The sequence below is a fragment of the Rissa tridactyla genome, chromosome 15, assembly GCF_028500815.1.
Source record: "Rissa tridactyla isolate bRisTri1 chromosome 15, bRisTri1.patW.cur.20221130, whole genome shotgun sequence".
Lineage (NCBI taxonomy): Eukaryota > Metazoa > Chordata > Aves > Charadriiformes > Laridae > Rissa > Rissa tridactyla.
Genome location: NC_071480.1, coordinates 13,925,913 through 13,947,183, shown reverse-complemented (window position 1 = coordinate 13,947,183; position 21,271 = coordinate 13,925,913). Strand labels below are relative to the sequence as shown.

Here is a 21,271-nt window from a genome sequence, read left to right as displayed (position 1 = left end):
TACGGAGTCAGTACTAGAGAAAAAGTTATGGCCAGACCCAGATGTAGGAATCAGACCTCCGGGTTCAGCCCCATGGGTTCCCCCCCAGCAGGAACCCCCTTCTCTCCCAGCTGCTCTCTCCCCAGGCACTTTGCAATTGCCGCTGTATTTCACGGCCACCCATAATTTGGGAATTCAGTCCTTAAAAAGCCATTGCGCAGGGATGCACACGACACGGCACCGCTTTTTGACACAAGATGATTAAAGTGCTGTTCCCAGAGAATTTAATTCTATGCATTGGGAGACCCAGGCCCGCACAAGACCCCCCGCCGGTCCCTGCGGGCACCGCAGCCTTTAGGTACGGAACCATTCAAGACCCGATTTTTCTGTTCTGCTTCAGCATCTGCTCTCCTGGACTAATTGCCGCACGGCAAATCGCAAGTGTTTTACTGTAAACAAAACCAGCAACTCTCACCATGTTAAAAAAAAATGACTTAATAAGTCCTCAGAAGATAAAACGTCCTTTTTCTGCTGCTGACAGCAGGAGGAGAGGGTCTGGACAGCAGAGATGGGACTGGAGCCTCTCACCGGAGTGGAGCGGGGCGATTCCTACCTTGGGCAAAGGAGAGCTGGTCACCTTCCCTGCAGAATTTAGACTTTAAAAGTAAAAAGATCTGCCCAGGGAAAACTAAATACTGAGCCTGAAGGCCAGGCAGTGTGCTGGAGCAATGGTGAACAATAAAGATTGTTATGCACCGTCCGTGGAAGCCCACTCGTACTGATGCCGTGTCACTCACCGACGGCTCAGGGCATCCCGCGGGCACCGGGGAAGGCTGCATCCCTCATTCCCCCGCCACCAGAGCATCCCTGGGGACACAGCGCTGCCTCTCGCTCCCCCCAGCCCGGTCCCACGGCAGCCTGCTGAGACTCACCCGCCCGGCCGAACCTCACACCCCCTCCATCCCCGCACAGGCGAGCCGCTGCGCAGCGCACGGCACCGGACAAGCCTCGGCAGATCCCCGGCTCGGCCTCGGCTCCTTCGAGCCAGGTGAAAATTCCCCTCGGCATCAGCAGGGCGCTGAACCAGGGTGCCCCAATTCTGAGGAAAGCAGCGGGATCCCAGATCCCCGCACACCTTTAGGGAGGGTAAGGAATAGGGAAAGCACCAAAAAATGATTAAAATTTACTTTTGTTGGGCAGGTGTTCCAGCCCATGCATGCGATGGGGACATCCCGGAGCACCTGGGATGCGGCCAGCACTCTGGGAAACTGCAGAAAACAAGGACTCCATCCTCTGTAGGAAAAAAACTGCCTTAAAACAACCAAGCTCCTGTTCTCACCTGATGGATGTTCTTCCAACTGTCGTCCAAAAAACTTCATGAAAAACCAAAGCGGCATCCCGCATTTTGCACCTGCGCGCAAGTTCGACCCAGAAAAGTCTTCACGGAGACAAGGCCGGCTCGCTCCGGCAATCCTCGAAGGCTGCCCGTGCTGCCGCTAATTTAGCTTATAGCTACTGAATTGTACCGCTGCCATTTGTAATGCGTTAGTTAAGGGCTTGTCAGCATTTCCATCGTAAACCTTTCATTTTGGGGATTTATTGCTGTAAGGCTTTGCTCTAGCTGCAAGTTTGGCAGGGAGGACCACGCAGAGCAGCGCGTTTCCCTCACCCCAAACAATCGCTCCCAACAGCAGAAAGTTTTCCAAAGAGATCCCTAATCGAGGGTTACAGCTTCCTTCAGACTTTAGCCCTAAAAATGGCAAAATCAGGGCGAGCCGAGCTACGCGGGGCCGGCTGGGAAACGCAGCGGTGCGAGGGCACAGCGTAAAAATCAGCCACAATAGAGGTTTTTCAGCCCAAAGAAAAAGGACATGAGGAGCGGAGGCGCTCCCTGCAACCCCGGCCGTGCTCTCCACTGGATTTTATACCTTTGGATAAAATTGGGTATTTTGCTGGGGTGTAAACAGACATCCTTGGCACTAATTTAACTGTAAATGTTTTAAAATCATGTCTTTCTCAGGGCTTAGTTATTTACTTTTTTTTAGTCTTCCAGTGTTCCTATAGTGAAACACGTATTTAATGTAGAGCACTGCTTTAGGAAGGCCTACCTTTCCTTGTCCTTAGGGGCTTTTCCCGACATGGGGGTTCCTACGGACAGAAGAGGGTCCCCATGGACAGAAGGGGGTCCCCACCTAGCATAGCCCAGCGCACAGCCGGGTTACTGACCCGGACAGTGTCCCCATCTCAGGGGGACGTCACTGCATCGGCTCCACCGGCTCTTCCCATGGGAAACCTGCGTCAACCCACAGGGGCTGATCTGACCCGCTCTGAAAACACTCCGCTTCTGACTCAGGATAAATTCGCTTCATCTGCTTTGCCTGCAAGGGGAAAAGAAAAAAAAAAACCAAGATTAAGAAATTATTAACGTTACGTAAGGTGGCCGAGAGCCGTGGTTAAGCCGGGCACCACCGCGCTGTGCAGAATGGATAACGCCCCCGGCATCCTACGGGCACAAAAGCAAGAGGTTCCTCTCTGATGGATCCTTAGAATCTAAACCCAATGGAAACCAGACGGAGCGCGTCTTTTGTTCTCTTTCTGCTGTTATTTCGCCTCCCCGATCTCTCTCGTTTTCACCATGGTGCACCAGAACACAGTGATGGGTCTCCCCACACCAGGCGCGGGGTGACGGGTGGCAGAGGCTCTTCTGGGCAGCACCAGCTGCACCCCAGCGCATGGAGGGGACGATGGGGTGACCACACGCAGACCCCCATGGGCAACGCTCCCACGCTCCCTTGGATGTGTCCATCCCACCATCCCATCACGTTCCCCTCCTGGAGACCTCCGAGCCCCAAAGCTGTTCCCTGCTCCCCAGGGAGCCTCAGGTGCCAGCTCTGGGTGGCTGCCACCTTCCCCCCGCACCCAGTAACAGGAGGAGGAGGAGGAGGAAGAGGAGGATGACATCCAGCAGCCACCGCACCCGCCTCCCGCACCGCGAAACCGCACAGCGCGCAGGCAGGGGCGCAGGCAGGGATGCAGGCAGGGGCGTGGGCAGGCAGGGATGAGGAAGGGAGGGATGAGGAAGGCAGGGATGAGGAAGGCAGGGATGAGGAAGGCAGGGGCGCGGGCAGGGGCATTTCTCCCTCGCAGCCCCAGCAGTTTGGGGGAAACCCCCCCAGGCCAGCGGTGCGGAACACCCGGAACCGCAGGCGCGCGATGCCGGGGAAAGGCACATCCGCGGCGCTCTGGCTGTTTGCGCGCTATTTGCGCGCCTCCCCGGGCGCTCTCTTCCTTCCCGCGCATCTCCGCGGACTCTTCTCCTCTCCCTTCCCGCGCAGCCTCCGCGGGCGCTGCTCCATCCTTCCCGCGCAGCCTCCGCGGGCGTTCCCCCCCTCCTTTCCGCGCAGCTTCCGCAGACACTCCTTCCCCCCGCGCAGCCTCCGCAGGCGTTCCCCCACCCCCGCCCCCAATCCCGCGCAGCCTCCGCGGGCACTGCCTCCCCACACCCCCCCCCCGCTTTCCGCGCATCCTCCGCAGGCGCTCCTTCCCTCCGCGCATCCTCCGCAGCCGTTTCACTCCCCCACCCTCCCGCATCCTCCGCGGGCGCTGCCCCCCCACACCTTTTCCCGCGCAGCCTTCCCCCCGCCTCCGCGGGCGCGCAGCCCCGCGGCCCCCCCCTGCAGGAAGGGGCCGGCGGGCAGGACTACAGCCCCCAAGCGGCTGCGCGGCGGCCGTCGGCACCGCGCCTGCGCACTGCGCGTCCGTTCCCCCCCCCCCCCTCCGCGTCCCGTCCCCCGTTCCCCCCCCCCTCCCCCCCCCCCCCAGCTCCAAGTTTGGGGAGGTTTTCTCGCTGCCAGCCCCGGCCCATCATGTAGGTGCAGCGCAGCCCTGCCCGAGCGCGGCGAGCGGGGGGGGGGGGCAGGACACCCCCCGGCCCCGCACCCTGCCCTGCAGAGCCTGCAATTGCACCAACACCCCCCCCCTTCCCCTCCAACCTCCCCCCCCCCCCCCCCCCCAGCGCTGCAGCCGCTCAGGACAACTCCCGTTTTGCAGGAAGATTGAGCAGTTTTGCATCTTTGTTGCTAAACTCGCTCCCGAGGAGAGAAAAAGGCAAAGTCTTTTGTGCTCCCTTCCCCCACCAAAGCACGGGGGAAAATGTCTCAGGCCAGAGGTAAGGCTCCCGCGGCTCTTCCTTGCAGCTCTGCAACCAGCCCTGCATGCATATTTGGGGGTATTTTTAATTTTTTTGCACACCCTCCCTCCCCCCCGGTGCAGGCATGCATGCATGCATGCATGCATTTTTCGGGATGCAATCGCATTTTGAAGTTTGAGGCTGCTCCGGCGCATTTCCTGCTCGCCCTGCGCCTCCGCGCAAACACCCGCGGATCGGCTGCGCCCTGGGGTTGGCGGTGGGGGGGGGGCGGAAAGGGGAAGGCGGGGGGGGGGGGGGGGGTTGGAGGGGGTGTTATGTGCTCCTCCGCGGGGGGGTGCGGAGCCTCCCGCAGGGTGAGGGCCAGATTACAAAAAAAAAAAAAAAAAAAAAAAAAAAAAGGGGGGGGGTGGCGGAGATGCGGCGGGTGGCGTGCATGTGCAATGCAAAGCGGGCGCGATGCAGGCGGATTGCAGCTAATTGCAAGCGCAAAAAATTAAAAGGAAACTTTTCCTAAAGAAAGTCCGCGGAGGGGGCCGAAAGGTGAAACTCGAGTGGAGTTAGCAGGAATTAAATATATACCTATGTTTCCATGGGAAAGTATTGTTCTTGTGCCAGCACTGAGATCATTTTCCACTGATTTCTCCCCCACCCCCCCTTTAATATTTGGTAACTTTTGGTCAGAGGCAGCAGTGTGGTTTGTAACACCAGCTCGCCGAGAGCATGCAGAAGGGCTGCTTTATTTAGCATTTAGAGGAGGGCTCGGCCCCCGGGATGGAGCGGGAGGGGCGTGTTTGGGTAGGGGACAACACTGATTTATTTTTTATTTTTTTTGCCAGTGCGGTGGGCAAGGTTTAATCTTGCTTTTTTTAACTTGATTATTCCGGAGTGGCTCTGCCTTGTGTCCTGCAAGGGAGGGGGGGGGAGTGAGAGGGTGGGAGGAGGCGGAGAATTTAATATTGCAAAAATGCTGTGGGAATGCAATAGTCCCTGCAAGAGCAGGCTGGGATGTTTCAGGAGGAGTTGTTGCTCTGGCCATTCATTGTGAAAATAGATGCACATATGTCAGCGAGCGGCCACGCAGATGCAGCGTTTGGAGCTTCTTTGCAATGTTTGGGGTTGATATTGCAGCTGGCTCTTCTTGCATTCTGCAGCCCTCGCATGTTTTGGGGAGTCGGGGGCGAGGGATGATGCACGGCCCAGTAGCAGAGCAGCTCCCGAACTGGGACTAGGGCATTTTGTTGTGTTGGTTTGGGGTTTTTTTTTTTTTTTTTTTTTTAAAGACATCTGTGAAGTCAGTGGCCTTCCACTCTAAGCCTTGCTGGGAGGACATAGGAAGGAGGTGCTTTCACAGCTCTTGCCACACAGTTTTCCTTTGTAAGAAAAATGTAAAGTTGTTGTATAATTTATTCCTAATTTGGGTTTGCTGCAGTCATCTTTTCCAGCCAAGCAGAGAATTGTAAAAGTTTCCAATAGAAAGAGCCAAGGAAGTTTGATAATGCAAAATTGAACTGAATGATACCCACAGCACGCCGCTGCTCGCCGGAGGGTCCCTGAGAGACCCGCGGGGGGGCAGGGTCTGGGTGGGGGGCAGCCCCTTCCCGGAGGTCCCCAGAAGGTCCCGGGGTGAGAAAGCCTGATGGCACGGAGCCGGTGATGGGCAGGGAGCCATGGTGGTGGCCCTGCAGCCCGTTCTCCCTGGGTGCCACTTAGCCCCCACGCCTGCCAGCACTGGCCTTCTCCTTCCTTCCCGGTACCAGGAAAATGGGAAAATACAAGTAGCCAACCCACAAAACACGATCTCAATGAATGGCATCATTCTTGAATCCGTTTTCCATCCCTCTCACGCTCTGCAATACCAGTGTCTAAGTTTGAATTCCTTACACAGATAAGTTTTCCAAGTTCAGCTGTTCAGGCTGAGGTTTTGCTTTGGGAAGGGGTTTCAGCTCCAGGGTTTGCACCAGAGGTATCGTTCTTCAGGATGAATTAAGGGAGACATAATCTGCATTTCAGGATCAGTTTTCATGCGTTGCACAGGAGGTTCCTCGTCAGCTTTCTAAAATACTGCACAGAGCTTCAGCCAGCTGCTGAGCTGCAGAGCCCTCTCCCTGCTTTGAATCATTTCCAAAGTTGTTCTGAGAATTTGCCAGAGATTAATTTTCTTTCAATGCCGCTTGTCAGGGGGACAGTAATCGGGAGGGTTATACTCTGATAAGACTTACTCCCTGCAAGGAATCTCACCTAGTTAAGAGGGCGGAACCGCTCAGAGCCCTACCTGTGCCGTGCAAAGCAGCAGAGGGGGTCTGCTTTCTGCACAGCCATAGCACGGGTTGTGGAAGGTAAAACTCTCCCTGGAGTTGGGAAGCAACGGTTTCGTTCCAGCCCTTTCCATAGCAGAAACCAGCAGATGCCGTCAGCATCCCACCTGCAGTACTGGGCCACCTCACCTGTGCCCTGGTGGACTCCCTAAGACTTCGCGGTCAAGTCAAAACACAGATCAAGTCAGAAAGACGCCACCGGGTCCATGCTCATTTCTACCTTCATTCCCTCTCTTTAAGTTGCCGAATGGTATTTTTAGTTTTAGTCCCTAGAAAAGAAGATTTCCCCAAGCACAGAGGGGTCCCCACGGTCCATTTCTCACCTTCAGAGAAGAGCCCGCTCCGGAGAAGTGGGACTTGGTGGTGGTGGTAGCTCAGAAGTAGTTGAATCGTTGCCCAAATGTGGCACATTGGCTGTCATGACTAATAGGATATTATTCTGGAAGAGGAAAAAAAAATGCGGAAGTCCATATTAATTACAAGCTAAACACAGTTTGAGGCTATAAATCTGAACTCTCGTGACAGCAGATACATTCAAGAGTCTTCAAAATTCATTGTAATGGGGGAATTACTCACTCACGAAGCCCACATCAGAGAAGCGAGCTGCAAATATGCAAATTTCTCCCTTGAAATAAGAAAAGGGAAGGGGGAGCAGTTCCCGTTAGAGCACTAATTCATAAGTAGTACATTGAAATGAGGTACATTTAACTACTAAATATTGCTATCCATTGATCTCATGCCTAATTCTTAGACTTTGTTTCTTCAAATACATTTTTTTTTTTCCCTGCTCCAGCTGAAGAGGGATCCCGAGATTATGAGAACCACGTCCCACGTGATGCTGGCTGAATGTGTACCCTATGGACTTTGACCAAAGGCCCTGCACCTATTCAAAATACTACATTTTATGTAAAATGCTCCCTTCCCCCCCCCCCCCCCCAGCTAGTAGTGGAGCAGATGTAAAGCCTAAATGGAAGCTTTTTTTTTTTTTCTTTTTTGATAGAAACCCCCCCCATCCTAGGTAGGTGGCAGTTTTTTGCTGGTGTAAGATTAACCGGTGAGCAGTGCGAGGCTGCCGGGGGTTGTGCAATGAGCAGTTTTGCCTCCCTGGCTCCACCTCAGCCTCTCGCCACCAGCACCCTCCCATGGCACCCGCGCCGGGCAAGGGCAGGGCGAGCGGAGCTGTGGCACAGCCAGCGAGGTGCGAGCCCGGCAAGGCCTCATCTGGCAGCAAACGCAGCCAGTTCCAGGTCAAGCTCTTGATTTTTTTTTAAATTTTTTTTTCGGGGGGGGACGGGGGGGGGGGGGACGACACGGGACGGGGACAGGGACCATGCAGAATTATTCTTTCGCCTGGTTGCGTGTGCTGCCTGCTCTGCTGTACCGCTTTTGTGCTGGAGATGGGTCAGACATTTAGAAAGAGGTTTAAAAGTCTCATGCAACAGAGGAATTAACCAGTATGGGAAAAGAAAAAAAAAAAAAAAACTAAAGAGCTAGTTGGGGTAGAAGGGATTAAGCTAGAAATGGTGCCAAATCACTGCTGTGCACAGCTGGGCGAGCAGGGACGGGGACACCCAGCCCCTCCAGCTGATGGGCTGTGCAGGGATGGAGCCCTCATCCTTCACCCCAAAAAATGGGAGTGCAAAAGCCAAATTACATTTTCAGGGTGCCCTGTCCCCACGTCCCGACAGCCAGCGACATGCTGGAGTGGGCAGCAGCTCCCCGGTGCTGGGCAGGGCCAGGAAGACACAAGCATTTAAAAAGCTCAAACCATAGAAGTAATTACAGCAATGAAAGTGATAAGTTGCAGGGAAGAAGGAGCAAAGATCTGCTGTCTCCTCCCAGCTGAAGAAAGTTTAGGTTTGTCACTGCCACAGTAAGGCTTGCTCGTTTGTTACTTTAGTCACCAAAAAAAAAAAATAATGGAGCTTCCTTTGGGGTGAATTCCCTCCCATGACACACACACAAGCTGCTAAGGTGCAGCAAATGATACTCAATTAAAACCACAGGAGTAATTTAGAGAGATGAGACACTTCATTCCTGCAAGAGTATTGGCATTAGTGGAACACAATTACCTTCAAAGGCACACGGCAGATTTGCAAATTCTGTGTACTGTGGTTGCAAATAGACAAGATGACTAAAAAGTTGCCTTTTTTTTCCCCAAACAATACATACATTTGATGTCACTTGTCTGTTTCCTCTTGCTGAAAAGAGCCCTAACACCACCTATAGAAGCTTCTCAGGAATGGATTTAAAACCACCACCTCTGGAACAAGCTCGACTCCCTTTTTTAAGTTGGAAAAAGAAGGAAAAAGAAAAATAGCACGGGAGCTCGGGTAGTGCAGGAGTGGGAACACGCGTGCAGCCCTCCTCTGCGAACACAGTGCCTGTCACCCCCGTCACGGGGCACGGCCGTGATTCCCAGCCCTTTGCCGTGGGGTTCCCTGCCTTCACCCCATGAACTCGCAGTTCTGCAGCTCTCCTCCCGTGCCCAAGGCAAAGCTCCGCATCTCAGCTCCCAGGGAGCCAAAGCACCCGCGGGGCTGCCCCGCGCTCGGCCCGGGCAGGTCACAGTCATCCCGACTGAGGGAAAGGGGTAAAAACCAGAGCACACGGGTGTCCCTTACTGCCGTCACTCACATTTTGGGGGACAATCGGTGCATTGTATGAGTTGGTAGCGTGGCCACCAGCAGCATCATTATAGAAAGCGTTGAGTCAGTCTCCGGTGGCCGGATAAGTTGCAGGACTGTTCTTTTAATTTTAGATGTGGCCAGAGCTATAATTAAAAAAAAAAAAGTTTCATTACCTGTAGAGTTACTTAGCTGCCTTCCTTAGGGCCTGTCTGGGACCAGTTGAAGGGATGAGCATTATCAGCTAGAGTGGTGTTAGCAGGGACGCAGATCCAGGGCCCTGGAGCAGTGCCATGCTGGATATTATGCTCTGTGGCGGCAGAGTGGTGAAGGCCACGCAGTGCAGTTTCCATATCTACTCATTGTGCAAAAAGATTTTTTTTTTTTTAATTGCTTTTGTCTTCCAAATCCACAATATTCTGCATGTTGACAAGTGCAAATGGAAAAATGCCTTCTGCTCAGTAATGCTGGCTCAGTAAAAAGCAATTTGGAGAGGAGAAGCCCGAGACTCTCGCTTGTAGGGCTTTCATTTGCCTCAGAGCCAAAGTTAAAGCTGTCCTTTCTTTTAAGCTAGAAATTCCAAACGCCCAGTTGGTGTTTCAGAGGGTTCGTCCCACCGTGACAGTCTCTGGGGTGCTAAAGCACTTTTGAGTCATCTTTGCTTTGGAGACGTCGCAAGCAGATGCTGACCGTCCTTTAGGGAAGCTCCAAGGAGCCACTTGTGCATCTTGGTCTACTGGTGCCAGCAAAGCTGTGGCTGAGCATCGCTCTGGATTTGCATCCCGTAGCCAAGTAAGGGCCTGAGTTTGTATAAACACGGGAAGAGCAGTGTCAGGAGAGCAGTTTTGGGGTGGGAGCTGCTCAGTTTCCCCTGCGCACAGTTGCTGTAGGAGCGATGGCCACAGCTCCCGAGGATGCTGTGGGCAGCCGAGTGCAGTGAAGCCCATGGAGCGTTGTGCAAACAGCTGGAGGGAGCAGCCTCTGCAGCAGAGGTAGAGTTTCATATTTGTAAGAAAGATTCCACAGACAGAAAGCTTTTTTTCCCCCCACTCTTTGAGCAGAAAGACTTCACTGAGCAGAGCGGATCCAGTGTCTTGCCGTTGCTGTTTGGTTAGCCTGCTTAGCCTGCAATTTGGTAATGGAGGCTAGGTTTTCCTAGCCTGCACCCCAGCAGATCAGAAGTCATGAGAAGAGCCAAAGCCCAAGCAGCATCCACTTCTACTGCACTCAGATGAAACCAGTGGAAAGAAAAAAAAAACCAACAAAAACCAACACAAACCAGCAGAAGTTGCAGATGAGATGCCAAAGATAAGGCAGCAATAGAAAATAGTACAGGAGTCAACGCTTCACTGTGGCTGCAGCAAGAGGCCTTTAATGAAGGCTGAGTCAGCAGAGACTCGGGAGCTGCTCTTGAAGGAGAATCTTTTTTCTAAACAAAAGTATGTAATTGCACTCAATGAAACAATGCTTATCAGGGCCAAGTGGCCTCAGAGCATCATCTGGCTGTTCTTCTGTGGAAGTCCCAGGCAACGTGTTTTTTTGCGCTTATTTTCATCCTGCAGAGGGGTCTGATCCCAAAGTTCCTCGTTTGTGTGTTTTCAGCAGGGTTTGACACTCAAGCAACAAGTTATATTTTAAAGTTACAGCTCTGCTCCATGTTATCATTCTTCTTAAGAATGTTTATGGCTTCTCCAGTAGTTCAAGGTCAGATAGAGAAAATGACTCAAAAGTCTTTTGTTGTTCTGACAGCTCTAAAAGTAATGGAAGTCCCCATCTGGCAAAGACAAACTTCCCAGAGTACCAGCACCATAAAGAAAGAGAGAGGGGGAATTTTAAAGGCAAACGCCACACTGATGACTGGGTTTCTTCCCCTGGACGTGCTCCACGGTATCTGCTCTCATCAGCATCTCCCGTCTCTCGTACGCAGGAGCCCCGCTGGGAGCCCGCTAGACTTGCCTGCTCGCACAAGTGCTTGCATGTAGGAGGTGAAGCGTTCGCTGGAAACCCAGGGCGCAGGAGATGAGAAGGTCCTTTTGGCACTGGCCCCGCCGAGGGCTTGTGCAGCGCCTGGCGCTGCTCTTGGCACCGGCTCCTTCTTCCCGGGGCTCTTCTCCAGCGCTGGCAGCGGGCAGCCCCGCAGAGGCACGCTTTCCAGCTTTGATTTCAACACAGCCCTTTCTTCCTAGGGCTGCTTTAATTGCCTGCAATTAGGGTCTCCAACGCTGCAGAAGTACGAAGAAATAAAACCAAGTTGGACTTTGTAAGGGCTGGAACGGATTTCGTCTTTCAGACAGCTGATGCTGTGGCCTTTTCAAAAGGCAGTGTCAGCCTGTGAGCGCGGCATTCCTGCGTGCTGCTGCCCAGGGATTAAAGCACGGATACGTGACATTTATTGTCATTTTATGCAAGGAGTGAAACACCTGTAGGAGCGGAGAACAGCCGTCCCCCTTCTTCCAGTTAGGCGGAAAAGACAGGGACTTTACACGCTGGCATCAAAACGCCAGGACCCCTGTGGGCAAAGTTACATCTTAAGTAGATTTATTTAAGCCCTGAGCCTCAGGACTTTGCCAAAAATGCCTCAGCAGAAGCCCAAGCCGCAGCACAGGGCTTTTGGTAGCCCTGAAGGTGCAATGGGCAACCCCAGACCCTGCACAAGGCGGCCTGGACATGGCCAGATGGGGCTCTGTGCCGTCAGCGATGTGCAGGGATCTCAGCTTGATTTCCAAACCCCACGCGGGTTTTGGAGCTAGCAACAGGACAAGGAAGAGTTTTCATCCTAAGCTTGGCCACCACTGAAGTTTTGGATGTGGAGACTCAACCTGCCGTCCCCTCTCGCCGCTTTCCTGCTCCGCATCGCGAGATGCTGATGGTTAATGCAGAAGCTCACTCCCAAGCAGGCCTCAGTACTTAACCGTACTAATTAAATGTTTTCAAAAACCACAAGATTGACCTTCACTGCATGCCCACAGATTTTTCTCTCAGTTAACAAGCAGAGGGCTGACAGAGTAGCCTGTTAAAGAAGAAAGCCAATGCTCTAGAGACTGTTTTTTTTCAACCTGTTCCAAAGTGTTTTCTGCTTTTTAACTATAAGAGATGGAAACCATATTCTCCTAATAACCTACCAGGAGAAACCAGGCTGGAGACAGAGAGCGCTTGGCTCAAATAAAGCCCAAAGTCTGATAAAACAGTGAACATACTTAAAACTGAAGTTTGCCCAGAGATGTTTGCAATAAGCCCTGACAGCCATTATATCTACAGGTCCTTATGTAAGCAGAGAGCCATTCTGTGTGGCACAGAGCTGTCCTTTGGGAGATACCCTCCAGAAGAAAAAAAAAATAAAGGCAATTAACACAGACTCTGACTTCCTTACCTTTCCCAAGGACACCAGTCATTTGCTCATTGCTAATAAAACTTGGACCATCTCTAGGGAGAACGTGAACGCCTGCCAAGGGATCAATTTTACACATGGGGTGGGCGAGCGGCCCGGTGCGGTGCCACTGCGGGAGAGGACATGGCAGACCCGCGTCCGAGCGGGAGGGAGAGCCCAAAATAGCCCGTGGCAGCTGGGGAGGGTGACACAGACGCCACGCTCAGAGATGATTAGTAGTAAGTCGCTCTCTGGAGACAAGAAAGACTGAATTCACAGCAGGCACCTTTTTGTCAAGGAGAGGGACCTCTGGGCTCGCGCCTCCCCAGGGTGACAGTGCGGGGACATGCCCTTGCTGGAAGCCACCTGAGCTCGGCAGCACAGCAACTTGCTTCCACGTAGCATGACTCCAGTTTCATTCATGTCATTAGGCAGCTTCCTTTATAGCTAAGCATGTGATGATTTTTTTTTTTATTTTTTCTTCCCCTCAAAAACATTTGGTACTTCCCCCGCAAGAAATCAGAAGCTTTCTGTCTGATAAGAGGCTGGAACAGCTTCCTGCAATAGGAGAGCATTCCACCTCTCGCTCTTCCTGCCCTGACTCCAGAACAATGCCAGCGCTTCCAGCAGCAAATAGCATTTACTTTACCTTGTCACACGCTCATTTAGGGCCCATCCTGTGCAAGCATCTACCCCCCCAGCCAGCACCTCCTGCAACAGAGTGTTGGGGGGGTTCAGTTTTCCAGGAGCTGGCTTTAAAAAGGCATTGCCACAGCTGAAGCGCAGGGAGCAATCTGGGAGATTGAATCAGAGCCGATGCAGAGCAGCTGGAGCCAAGCAGGGCCCTCATTTGGATGAGTGGGGTCTGAGGAATTTTTTTCTTTCCCCTTAAAAGAGACGCTGAACAGGATTTTTATTTATTTGTGGGTTTTGGTTTTTTTTCGTGCCCTGATCTTGAAACTACTTGCGCACGTGCTGGACTTGGAGCATTCGGGTCCTTTTGCAGGAGTCAGTGGGACTGAATGTGCCGGGGACTGAGCACACACATAACAATTTACAAGGCTGGGGATGTATTTTGTCCTGGTTGCTAAGTAGGATGGACGTTATGGATCTGCGTCGATGATTTATGCTACCCGGCTTTCTCTTGCTTTCTTTTTTTCCCATTTCTGCTTATCTGCTCCTGCGACGTAGAAAGCAGTATTGTGTTTGCGAGCGTGTGTGCACATAACTGAGACGACAGTCTGGAACCTCGCACAGGGAGTTGTGTGGAGGCTTTGAGGGAAAGGCTTATAAAGGGGGTTTTGTATTTACAGCTCCTGATTTAGAAGGCTGGGTGGAGAGATGTAACCTGGTGGGGTTTGATCCACGTGGACATATGTGGATAGAAAAAAATCTGCCTGCTTGTGTCAGAGACGCTTTATTGGGAAAAGGACAAGACTTGCTGCCTTCTGCCACAGTACCGTGCCGTAATGCCTTTCTTCAGCATGTTTTCCAAACTGAAATAAAATTGCATGATAAAAACCGGGGAAAGGCTTTTATTCTTTACATACTACTTGCTTTACTTTATTATATGGCATGGAAGCAAGTGTCTGCTGTTAGCAGGTGTCTGGAGGCAGGGCTGGAAGTCCGTTGCTCTCTGACCTCTGGCAGAAATCTGTTTGAACTTGGAAGAGGTTCCCTGGGAGCCCCAAGAGCTGCGTCCTGCAGCCCTTGGCGTGCCGGGCTGTGAGCTCCCTGCGCCGCCTCCTCTGCGCAGGGACGTTGCTGGAGTGACTGCAGGACCGAGACATTGCCGCAGCGGTTGCAGGACCGAGACGCTTACGGCGGTGGTTGGACAGACTTGCTGGTGCCGCAGTGGTGGTGGAGCAGCTCCGGCACTTGCCCGTCGTTGTCTGTCTTTGTCGTTGTAGTTCTTCTGCTGGTGCCTCCTGTCCTGCTCCGGTGTTGGGGTAGTGCCCCAAGTTGCGGTGCTGGAGACCTGGGTGGGTGCCGGGGCGCTGAGGGGACATGGGTTTGGCTTTCCTGCGGCTGGCCTTGGCTTCTCACTCCAAATAGGGTAGGGTTCCTCTGTGTTTTTAAAGTAGGACCTACACGTTTGCTGGGAGGCATTGCCAGCAGAGGGAGCATGAGTTAGTTCCTCCCATCTCCGCTGTCCAGAACCGTCAAATACCATCTTTAATAATTTAGGTACAAAAATAAGCAAATAAGCTCTTAAGTAAAAAACGGAATAGCAAGAGAGAGCTGTCTGACAGGGTGGCACAAAGGCACATTGGTCAAAGTCTTCACCATGTTGAAAACTTCATCACTATATCTGGCTGAACCTTTACAGAAATTCCCCGTGCGAAGGTGTTAAGCAAGGAAGCGGGTCCTCTCCTGCCGTGCCAGCGCTGCGGCTGCCGCGGCATTCTTCTAGTGCAGGACAAGCTCTGGGCGAGATTGCCACCAGAGTCCTGATCAACTCATCTGCTTGGCCTGAGCCACGAGTGAAGGACGGAGCGTGAGCAGCATTTCACTGGGAAGAAAACTAGGCGTTGATTGGAAATGCTTCTGAGTGTTATTTGCACTGCAGAAAAGGAAAGTGGTCCTAAAATTATCTTCAGTTCAGCACTTTTAATTGAAACAAACAGTTGCCAGCTGCCAAACAGAACAGCACAACTTGGGGACTGAAGAGCAGTAATTCACTCTAGAGGTGTCTTGTACAACTTTGGCACTATTTATTAAACCTTTTCAACCCAGAGGTGCTATTTTCCCCTGAGGAGCACAGTGGATGCTAGACCACGAGGATTAATGTAGCCCTCCTGTTCATCAGGGACCTTCTGCAGAGGGTGAAGATAATCATTAAAGAAATGTCTTGTGGCACATTCCTCTATTTCCATGGCTATTCCCATTTGGCTGTAAAAGATATCAATACTCTATAACTTGCAAAATGACCAAATCAATGGGCAGTTTTCTCTCTTTGGAACATAAATTGCCCTTTTTGCCCTAAGGTGGCTTTACTCATGAGCAGGACATGATAAACCCAAGTTTTATATGCAGCATCAGCAGTAGAAGATGGCTGATAGCGGTGTGGTTTAAGCGTCCAACATGTACAATATGCTGAGCAAATTAAATCTGTGCTTGGTAAAATGAGACTCCTGTGGCTGCCTGGAGCACCCGGTAACAGAAATAAAACCATAGCTCAGATCGCCCCGTGCTATTGATTGGATTTTATTCTGTCCTGCTGTGAGGGTGATGACACCAAGACGAGCATCCCGCAGGCACGGTGGGATCCTGCATCCTGGAGACATGGTGTGATCCTGCATCCTGCAGACGCGGTGTGGTCCTGCATCCCACAGACATGGTGTGATCCTTCATCCCGCAGTATGGTGCGATCCTGCATCCTGCAGACGTGGTGCGATCCTGCATCTCGCAGACATGGTGTGATCCTTCATCGCGCAGTATGGTGCGATCCTGTATCCTGCAGTATGGTGTGATCCTGTATCCTGCAGACATGGTGCATTCCTGCATCCCGCAGTATGGTGCGATCCTGCATCCCGCAGACGTGGTGTGATCCTGCATCCCGCAGTATTGTGCGATCCTGCATCCCGCAGACGCGGTGCGATCCTGCTTAGGAAGCAAAAGCATCTCTGCAGAGAAATGGAGCTGCATTAACACATGGGGAGCAGCGGTTCAGAGCTGAAGGACGAGTAACTGCGCATGCTTTCCTGGGGACAGTGACACCCCAAAGGGCCAGTTTGCTGAGGTCCCCAGGGGAGACCTTCCTGCCCATCACACCCTCCTGATTTAGCCAAGTCCTGCTTTTCTCATGTTTAAACCTCCTGCCTCATTTTTGGCTGAACAAGCCTCAGCGCCTGCCCACGTCGCTTTGCCAGGGGACGCTGCGGGGCAGCATCTCGGGTACCTCCCGGGTGAGGAGACACCACTGCTTGCAGAGGGACGTCCCCCAGTGCCTGTGTGTGGGATGTCCATTTTGGCAGATGTGTCTGGGAAATGGGATGAAACCTGCAGCCGGGTGCCCAGGGGACAGACACTTGCTGCAGCTCTTGCAAAGGCACAGCCTTTACGTACGTGTTCCTGCTCAGCCTGGCACTTAATACAGCCTTCATAGGAACGTGTGCTCCCGGTAAGCACGTGCTTAAATGTAAGCACCATCCAGACATAAGAACCTTCACAGCAGGAGCCGCAAGCCTGAATCGAGCTTTTGAGTCTGCAGCACAGCAGAAATCAGCGAGCGGGTGGAAATGTCACCTTCGTTTTCCAAAGGCGTTTGCGTTTCGCTGGGCTGGCAGCGCTTCTGGGGGCTCCAAGAGGCCCTGGCTCGGGAAGGGGGGTGCCAGCGCTGCTGGGGCGGTTGCCCCTCGCCCGCTTTGCCGGGCACACGGACCCGTCACCCCTCGGCGTCCGTGCAGCCGGGGCAGATGCAGAAGCCGATCTGGTTTTTCAGGGGAAATGAAGCTCTGCGGCAGGGTCCTCGCTCCGCCAGCGACGCTTCTTTAAAAAATCACTGTGCAGGACCCATTGGGAGAAAATCCCAGCTGCACCGAGCACATTTAAAAACCCTGGAAAGCAAAATTGAAACTGGAGGGAGAGCTCGAGCAAAAAGCCTGTCTGATGGGGAGGGCATCCATCTCGCCCCCCGGCAGCCAGGCCTGAGAAAGTCGGGGATTGAGCCCTGGGGAAAGGAGGCGGATGCTCCTTTAGTGTGTTGAATTTTCCAGGGAGCGGTGGGTTTGGGAAACATGAAAGTGTTTGTAGGTGGTGGATTTAAGGCAAATCCTGCTCCCGCCGTGGCTGAGGCAGACGGGGCACCTGCTTTCATGCTGACTGTAGGAGAGTCGCTGGGGCCTGCTGGGTGTTCCTGGGGGGGGTTGCTCAGAGCCCTGTAGCTGCGTGTGGTCGCTCACTGTGGCGTTTTGCGGTGAAATCTTGGTGGATAAGGGGAAGTAAAGAAAAGGAAGTGGAGTACTTTGAGCAGCCTGGTCCGGTGGGAGGTGTCACTGCCCATGGCAGGGGGGTTGGAACGAGATGGGCTTTAAGGTCCCTTCCAACTCTTAACCATTCTATGATCCCACCCCGAGCGATGCCCAGCTTGCGGGTGAGCCCGCAGCATCCCCGCTCACACGTTGGCCATGGGAGCTTCAGCCCCTCGTCCGTGGGTCTGCATCGCGTGGCAGCACCCCCTGGCGTGCCCGTCCCTTGGGAGGCATCTCGGGGTGCTGCCGCTACCCCGAGAGCAGAGCCCACCCTCCAGGAGCACCAAGCTTGGCCGAAAGGCTGGGGAAAGCCTTGCGTGCCACCGTGCATGAACGTTTGGAAAACACTTCGTGTTCCTGCCTGCAGCGCTCAGTTTCTGCTGCATGCGGGCGCAGGAGGCATCCGTCCTCCTGCCTGTGCATCCCCCCCCGGACACAGACGGCAGCCCACCTCCTCCGGCCCCGCCGGCAGGTGCTCTTTGGCAGAGAGAAAACAGAAATGAAGGTAGCGGCAATGAAAGCAGCCGCGTCCTCCAAATCCTCCTGCACAAAAGCCCTTTTGTTCTCCGGGTGAATTCCAAGAGCTTTTCTCCAGTTTTGATTCCAGCAAACTCCCACTGCAAGCAGACAGCCGAGGGTTTGAAAACAAAGCAGCAACTAAACCAAAAGTCCCTCATAAAAAAAAAAAAATCCCCACGAGGGCTGGAGGCTCTTGACAAACAGCTTCCCCAGCCTGCAATTCCCGTGGATTTCCTAATTTGAGATAAGCAGCAGAGAAAACAGGCGCTGGGATGGGGAGGCCGCGAAGCCAGCGGACCTTGGCAGGGGGAGAATATGGGCATGATTTATGGTGTCCTGGTGCCTGGAGGGAGTGACTGCCCCTGCCGCTCGCCTCCCCGGAGCTCCGCTGCTGTGATTTCTCATGATAATGGGGACAAGGGGAGAGGCCACGAGGCTCCCGACGGCCTCTGTTGCTCTGTGGAGTCTCCGCCACCATTGCGTTTTTTCCAGAGCAACGGGAGGATGCAGCTGCCTGAATGCCGGAGATGCAGGAGCCCTGCGAGGGATGTGACCCACCCCAGCGACCGCGAGGAGCAGAAAACAAAGTCCTTTTTGGCATCGCTTTGACCTCAATAAGATCTCCCTGACCTTTTGGCTCTCACAGCCTCTCGTCAGGCAGCCGTGAGTGATTTGCAGGATTTGAGGGCGTTTGAGATGGCGTGATGGGAGAAGAGGAGTGGAAGTGGTTTTTCTCCATGCGTGACGAGGAAGGCTTGGGCGCGCCCGTGAAATTAAGTAGATGGGTGGAAAAACAGTTAGGCAAAGCAAGGTGAGAAGAAGGAAGAGGCTTTGGTCCCTACAGGATTTCCACCAGACTATTGGAGATGGGGCGTGCGCAGGCAAACAGTCGAATTTTGCATTTTGTGTTTTTATGCGTGTGCCTCCACGACCATCTCTGGAGGATCCGGCACGTCCAGAGCATCAAGACACAGATAGCTCCAGCCTTGGCATGGACAGGCATCTCCTTGCAGCCAAAGGGTGTCACAGAAGTCTCTCAAGCCTGGTGGGGGTGGGCGCTGCTCTCCCATGCTTGGCTTGAATCACCTCAATGGGTTTGGGCTAATCCTCTCAGGTGCCATGGGGAACGGGACAGTGGTGGAGCCTGAGCTGCCTCATCCTGCCCCGTGCAATGTGGACAGCATCCTTTGGCAGCTGCCAACGTCCTTATCCATGGAAGTCCTTTGCTTTGGTGGGTGTGAGTCAGAGCCCAAAGCAACAGAGGTGTTTTTGTCTTAATTCATTATTGCAGCACACCTGCGCCAGGCAGAGAGGGGACACGCACACAAACAAGGCTTGTGCAACTTTGGAAGTTGGACTCGAAGATCCTTATGGGTCCCTTCCAACATGAGATACTCTGTGATTCTGTGATTAACTTGCCTACGGCCGTGGACAGGGTTAGAGCTGAAACTGGAGCGTGCACATCGCGGTGCCTGGTCCCTTCCACCCACCGCCTCCTCCCCCCTTCATCTGATGGGTGACGAGGCAGCGCCTGTCCCTGACAGAGCATCTCGCAGCTGGGGTGAATGGGCAGAGAACCCCACGTTTCCACTTCACACCTGCCTGGGCGATCCCAGCACTGAGAGGGAAGGTGCTGGTCGCTGGAGAGCTGCGCAGGGGCAGGGCTGGGGCTGGCGATCAGCTCGGGGCGGCCCAGCCCCAGCCTGGGTGGAATTTCCTGACAGCAGATGCTCCCGGCTCTGCTGCATCCAGTGCTTTTCCTGCTCCGTGATGTTGCCACCGTTTGCACCGAGGTGCTGCTGGTTGAGAGGAGCCGTGCCCTTTCCCCCAGGCCATCGAAGTTCGAGCAGCTGGATGCATACGCCAGAGGAGTTCAGCCAAAGTGTTGTAACAGGGTTTTTAATATTGAAGTCTCTTGTGCCCTGTGCTGAAAGCCGTAGGCAGGCAAAGCTCTCCTATCTACCATCTCCCACTTACATTAGCACCTGAAGTATGATGGATTTAGGGCTGTTTTGCATCTGCTTTCTGAAGAAAAGTTGGCTAATGCAAAGGCTGCCTTGGCAGGGCAGGATGTCAGTGGAGGACTCCGTCTTGCCTTGTCACGTCTGCAGATACCAACATGGTCCTGGCACCAGCTCAACAGGAACGTGATGGGTGGCCCCATGCTTTGCCTTGCCGTTCCCTCGCTGGGACTGGGAGTGGTGCTGCGTCTGGGCTGGGAAGGGACATTATCTGGAAAAGCTGTTTGTTGTCACCTTCCCGTTTTCTCTGAACTGTTAGCGTGAGAAGGGAGCTGGTTTTTGTTGGTCTGTGAGCATGACAATGGTCGTGGAAGGCCCTGTTTCCTCATGTTGGTATTCCTGCAAGCAAACACGGGAGACAGCTGCAGGGAACACATTGGGGCAGAGCCCAGTTGGAAGGTGAAGCCCAAGGTCTTGGCAATGGAAGGTGCAAGCCAGTGTTGGAGCCCATGAAACAGCTCAGTGAGGTGGCAGCAACTTCTGTGGGATCATCCTGAACTTTCATACCCTCTCCCCTGCAGCCGTGTTGTATTAAACCCTCCATCAGATGGCAAGTCTTCATCTCAAAGCTAGTGTTGGGTGTTGGTGTCCCACAAAAGAAGGTTGCTGCAGCAGGTGATTACCCCAGTGCTCCCTGTGGGCTCCTATGGACGAGAGCTGCCGGGGGGTCAGTTTTCTTCAGCAGGGGATTACAGGAGGGTACAGAATTGGCCAAAAGCTGTCACCTCCCTGCCCCCTTCCCAGAGCCCCTGCAGCCCTGCATTGGGTGCACGTCTTAGCACAGCATCTCATGTCTAATCTCTATCAAAGTGTCTCTTCCGCTTCACACTCAGAAGGTCTTAACTCTCCTAAAATGTAGAGATGCACTCTTATCAGAGTGACAAACAGACTCTCATAACCAAAATGTGCAGATAGATAAGAAGAAATGGCATCCCTCTGGTTTCTATATTGACACAAATAAACACAGCAGCCTGCAGCCCTTCTGCAGGATGTGTTAAGAGGAAAATGGACAGAGTAAGGGAGATTAGCCTGAATCAGGAAATTACCTTCAAAATTGAATTACTGAAATACAGAGCTTATTGAAAGGCAAGCAAATGGGTTCTGATATTTGCACAGTTTGGTGACATTTCTGTATGTTTCTGCACTGCGGGATCCAGGGATTAGTCTGCTGGAGTCCTTGTTGCAAAGCTTTCTTCTTCGCCTTCTTCCAGCGTTTTGTTGTTGTGCTGCTCAGAGCTTCACCACCAAACCTGTCTCCTGCTGGAGGTCATTCTAGAGGCAGGTGCAAAGGACTGACCTCGTGGTTCTACCTTGCAGTAG

At 53.2% G+C, this 21,271-nt stretch overlaps 2 protein-coding genes across 8 annotated transcripts in view; one reads left to right on the top strand and one right to left on the bottom strand.

Moving 5' to 3' along the window:
* The window catches only part of ABCA5 (ATP binding cassette subfamily A member 5), a 52,271-nt gene extending 47,416 nt beyond the window's left edge, over positions 1-4,855 (bottom strand). For 2 of the 7 annotated variants that reach the window (XM_054221420.1, XM_054221423.1), the window contains exons 1-2: positions 4,709-4,855; positions 2,088-2,357 (exon numbers count right to left, since the gene is read on the bottom strand). Coding sequence is in view for 1 of the 7 variants with exons in the window: in XM_054221413.1 (XP_054077388.1) it covers positions 1,319-1,376 (58 nt within the window). In the remaining 6 variants the exon portion in view is untranslated. Of the gene's footprint in view, positions 1-454; positions 590-1,318; positions 2,060-2,087; positions 2,358-4,708 lie in introns of those variants that run through there. The other 5 variants (XM_054221415.1, XM_054221419.1, XM_054221416.1 and 2 more) reach the window with 3 other exon arrangements.
* MAP2K6 (mitogen-activated protein kinase kinase 6) overlaps positions 3,998-21,271 on the top strand; it is a 54,423-nt gene continuing 37,149 nt past the window's right edge. The window contains exon 1 of the mRNA XM_054221426.1: positions 3,998-4,147. Coding sequence (XP_054077401.1) covers positions 4,132-4,147 — 16 coding nt within the window. The 5' untranslated portion in view covers positions 3,998-4,131. The remainder of the gene's footprint in view (positions 4,148-21,271) is intronic.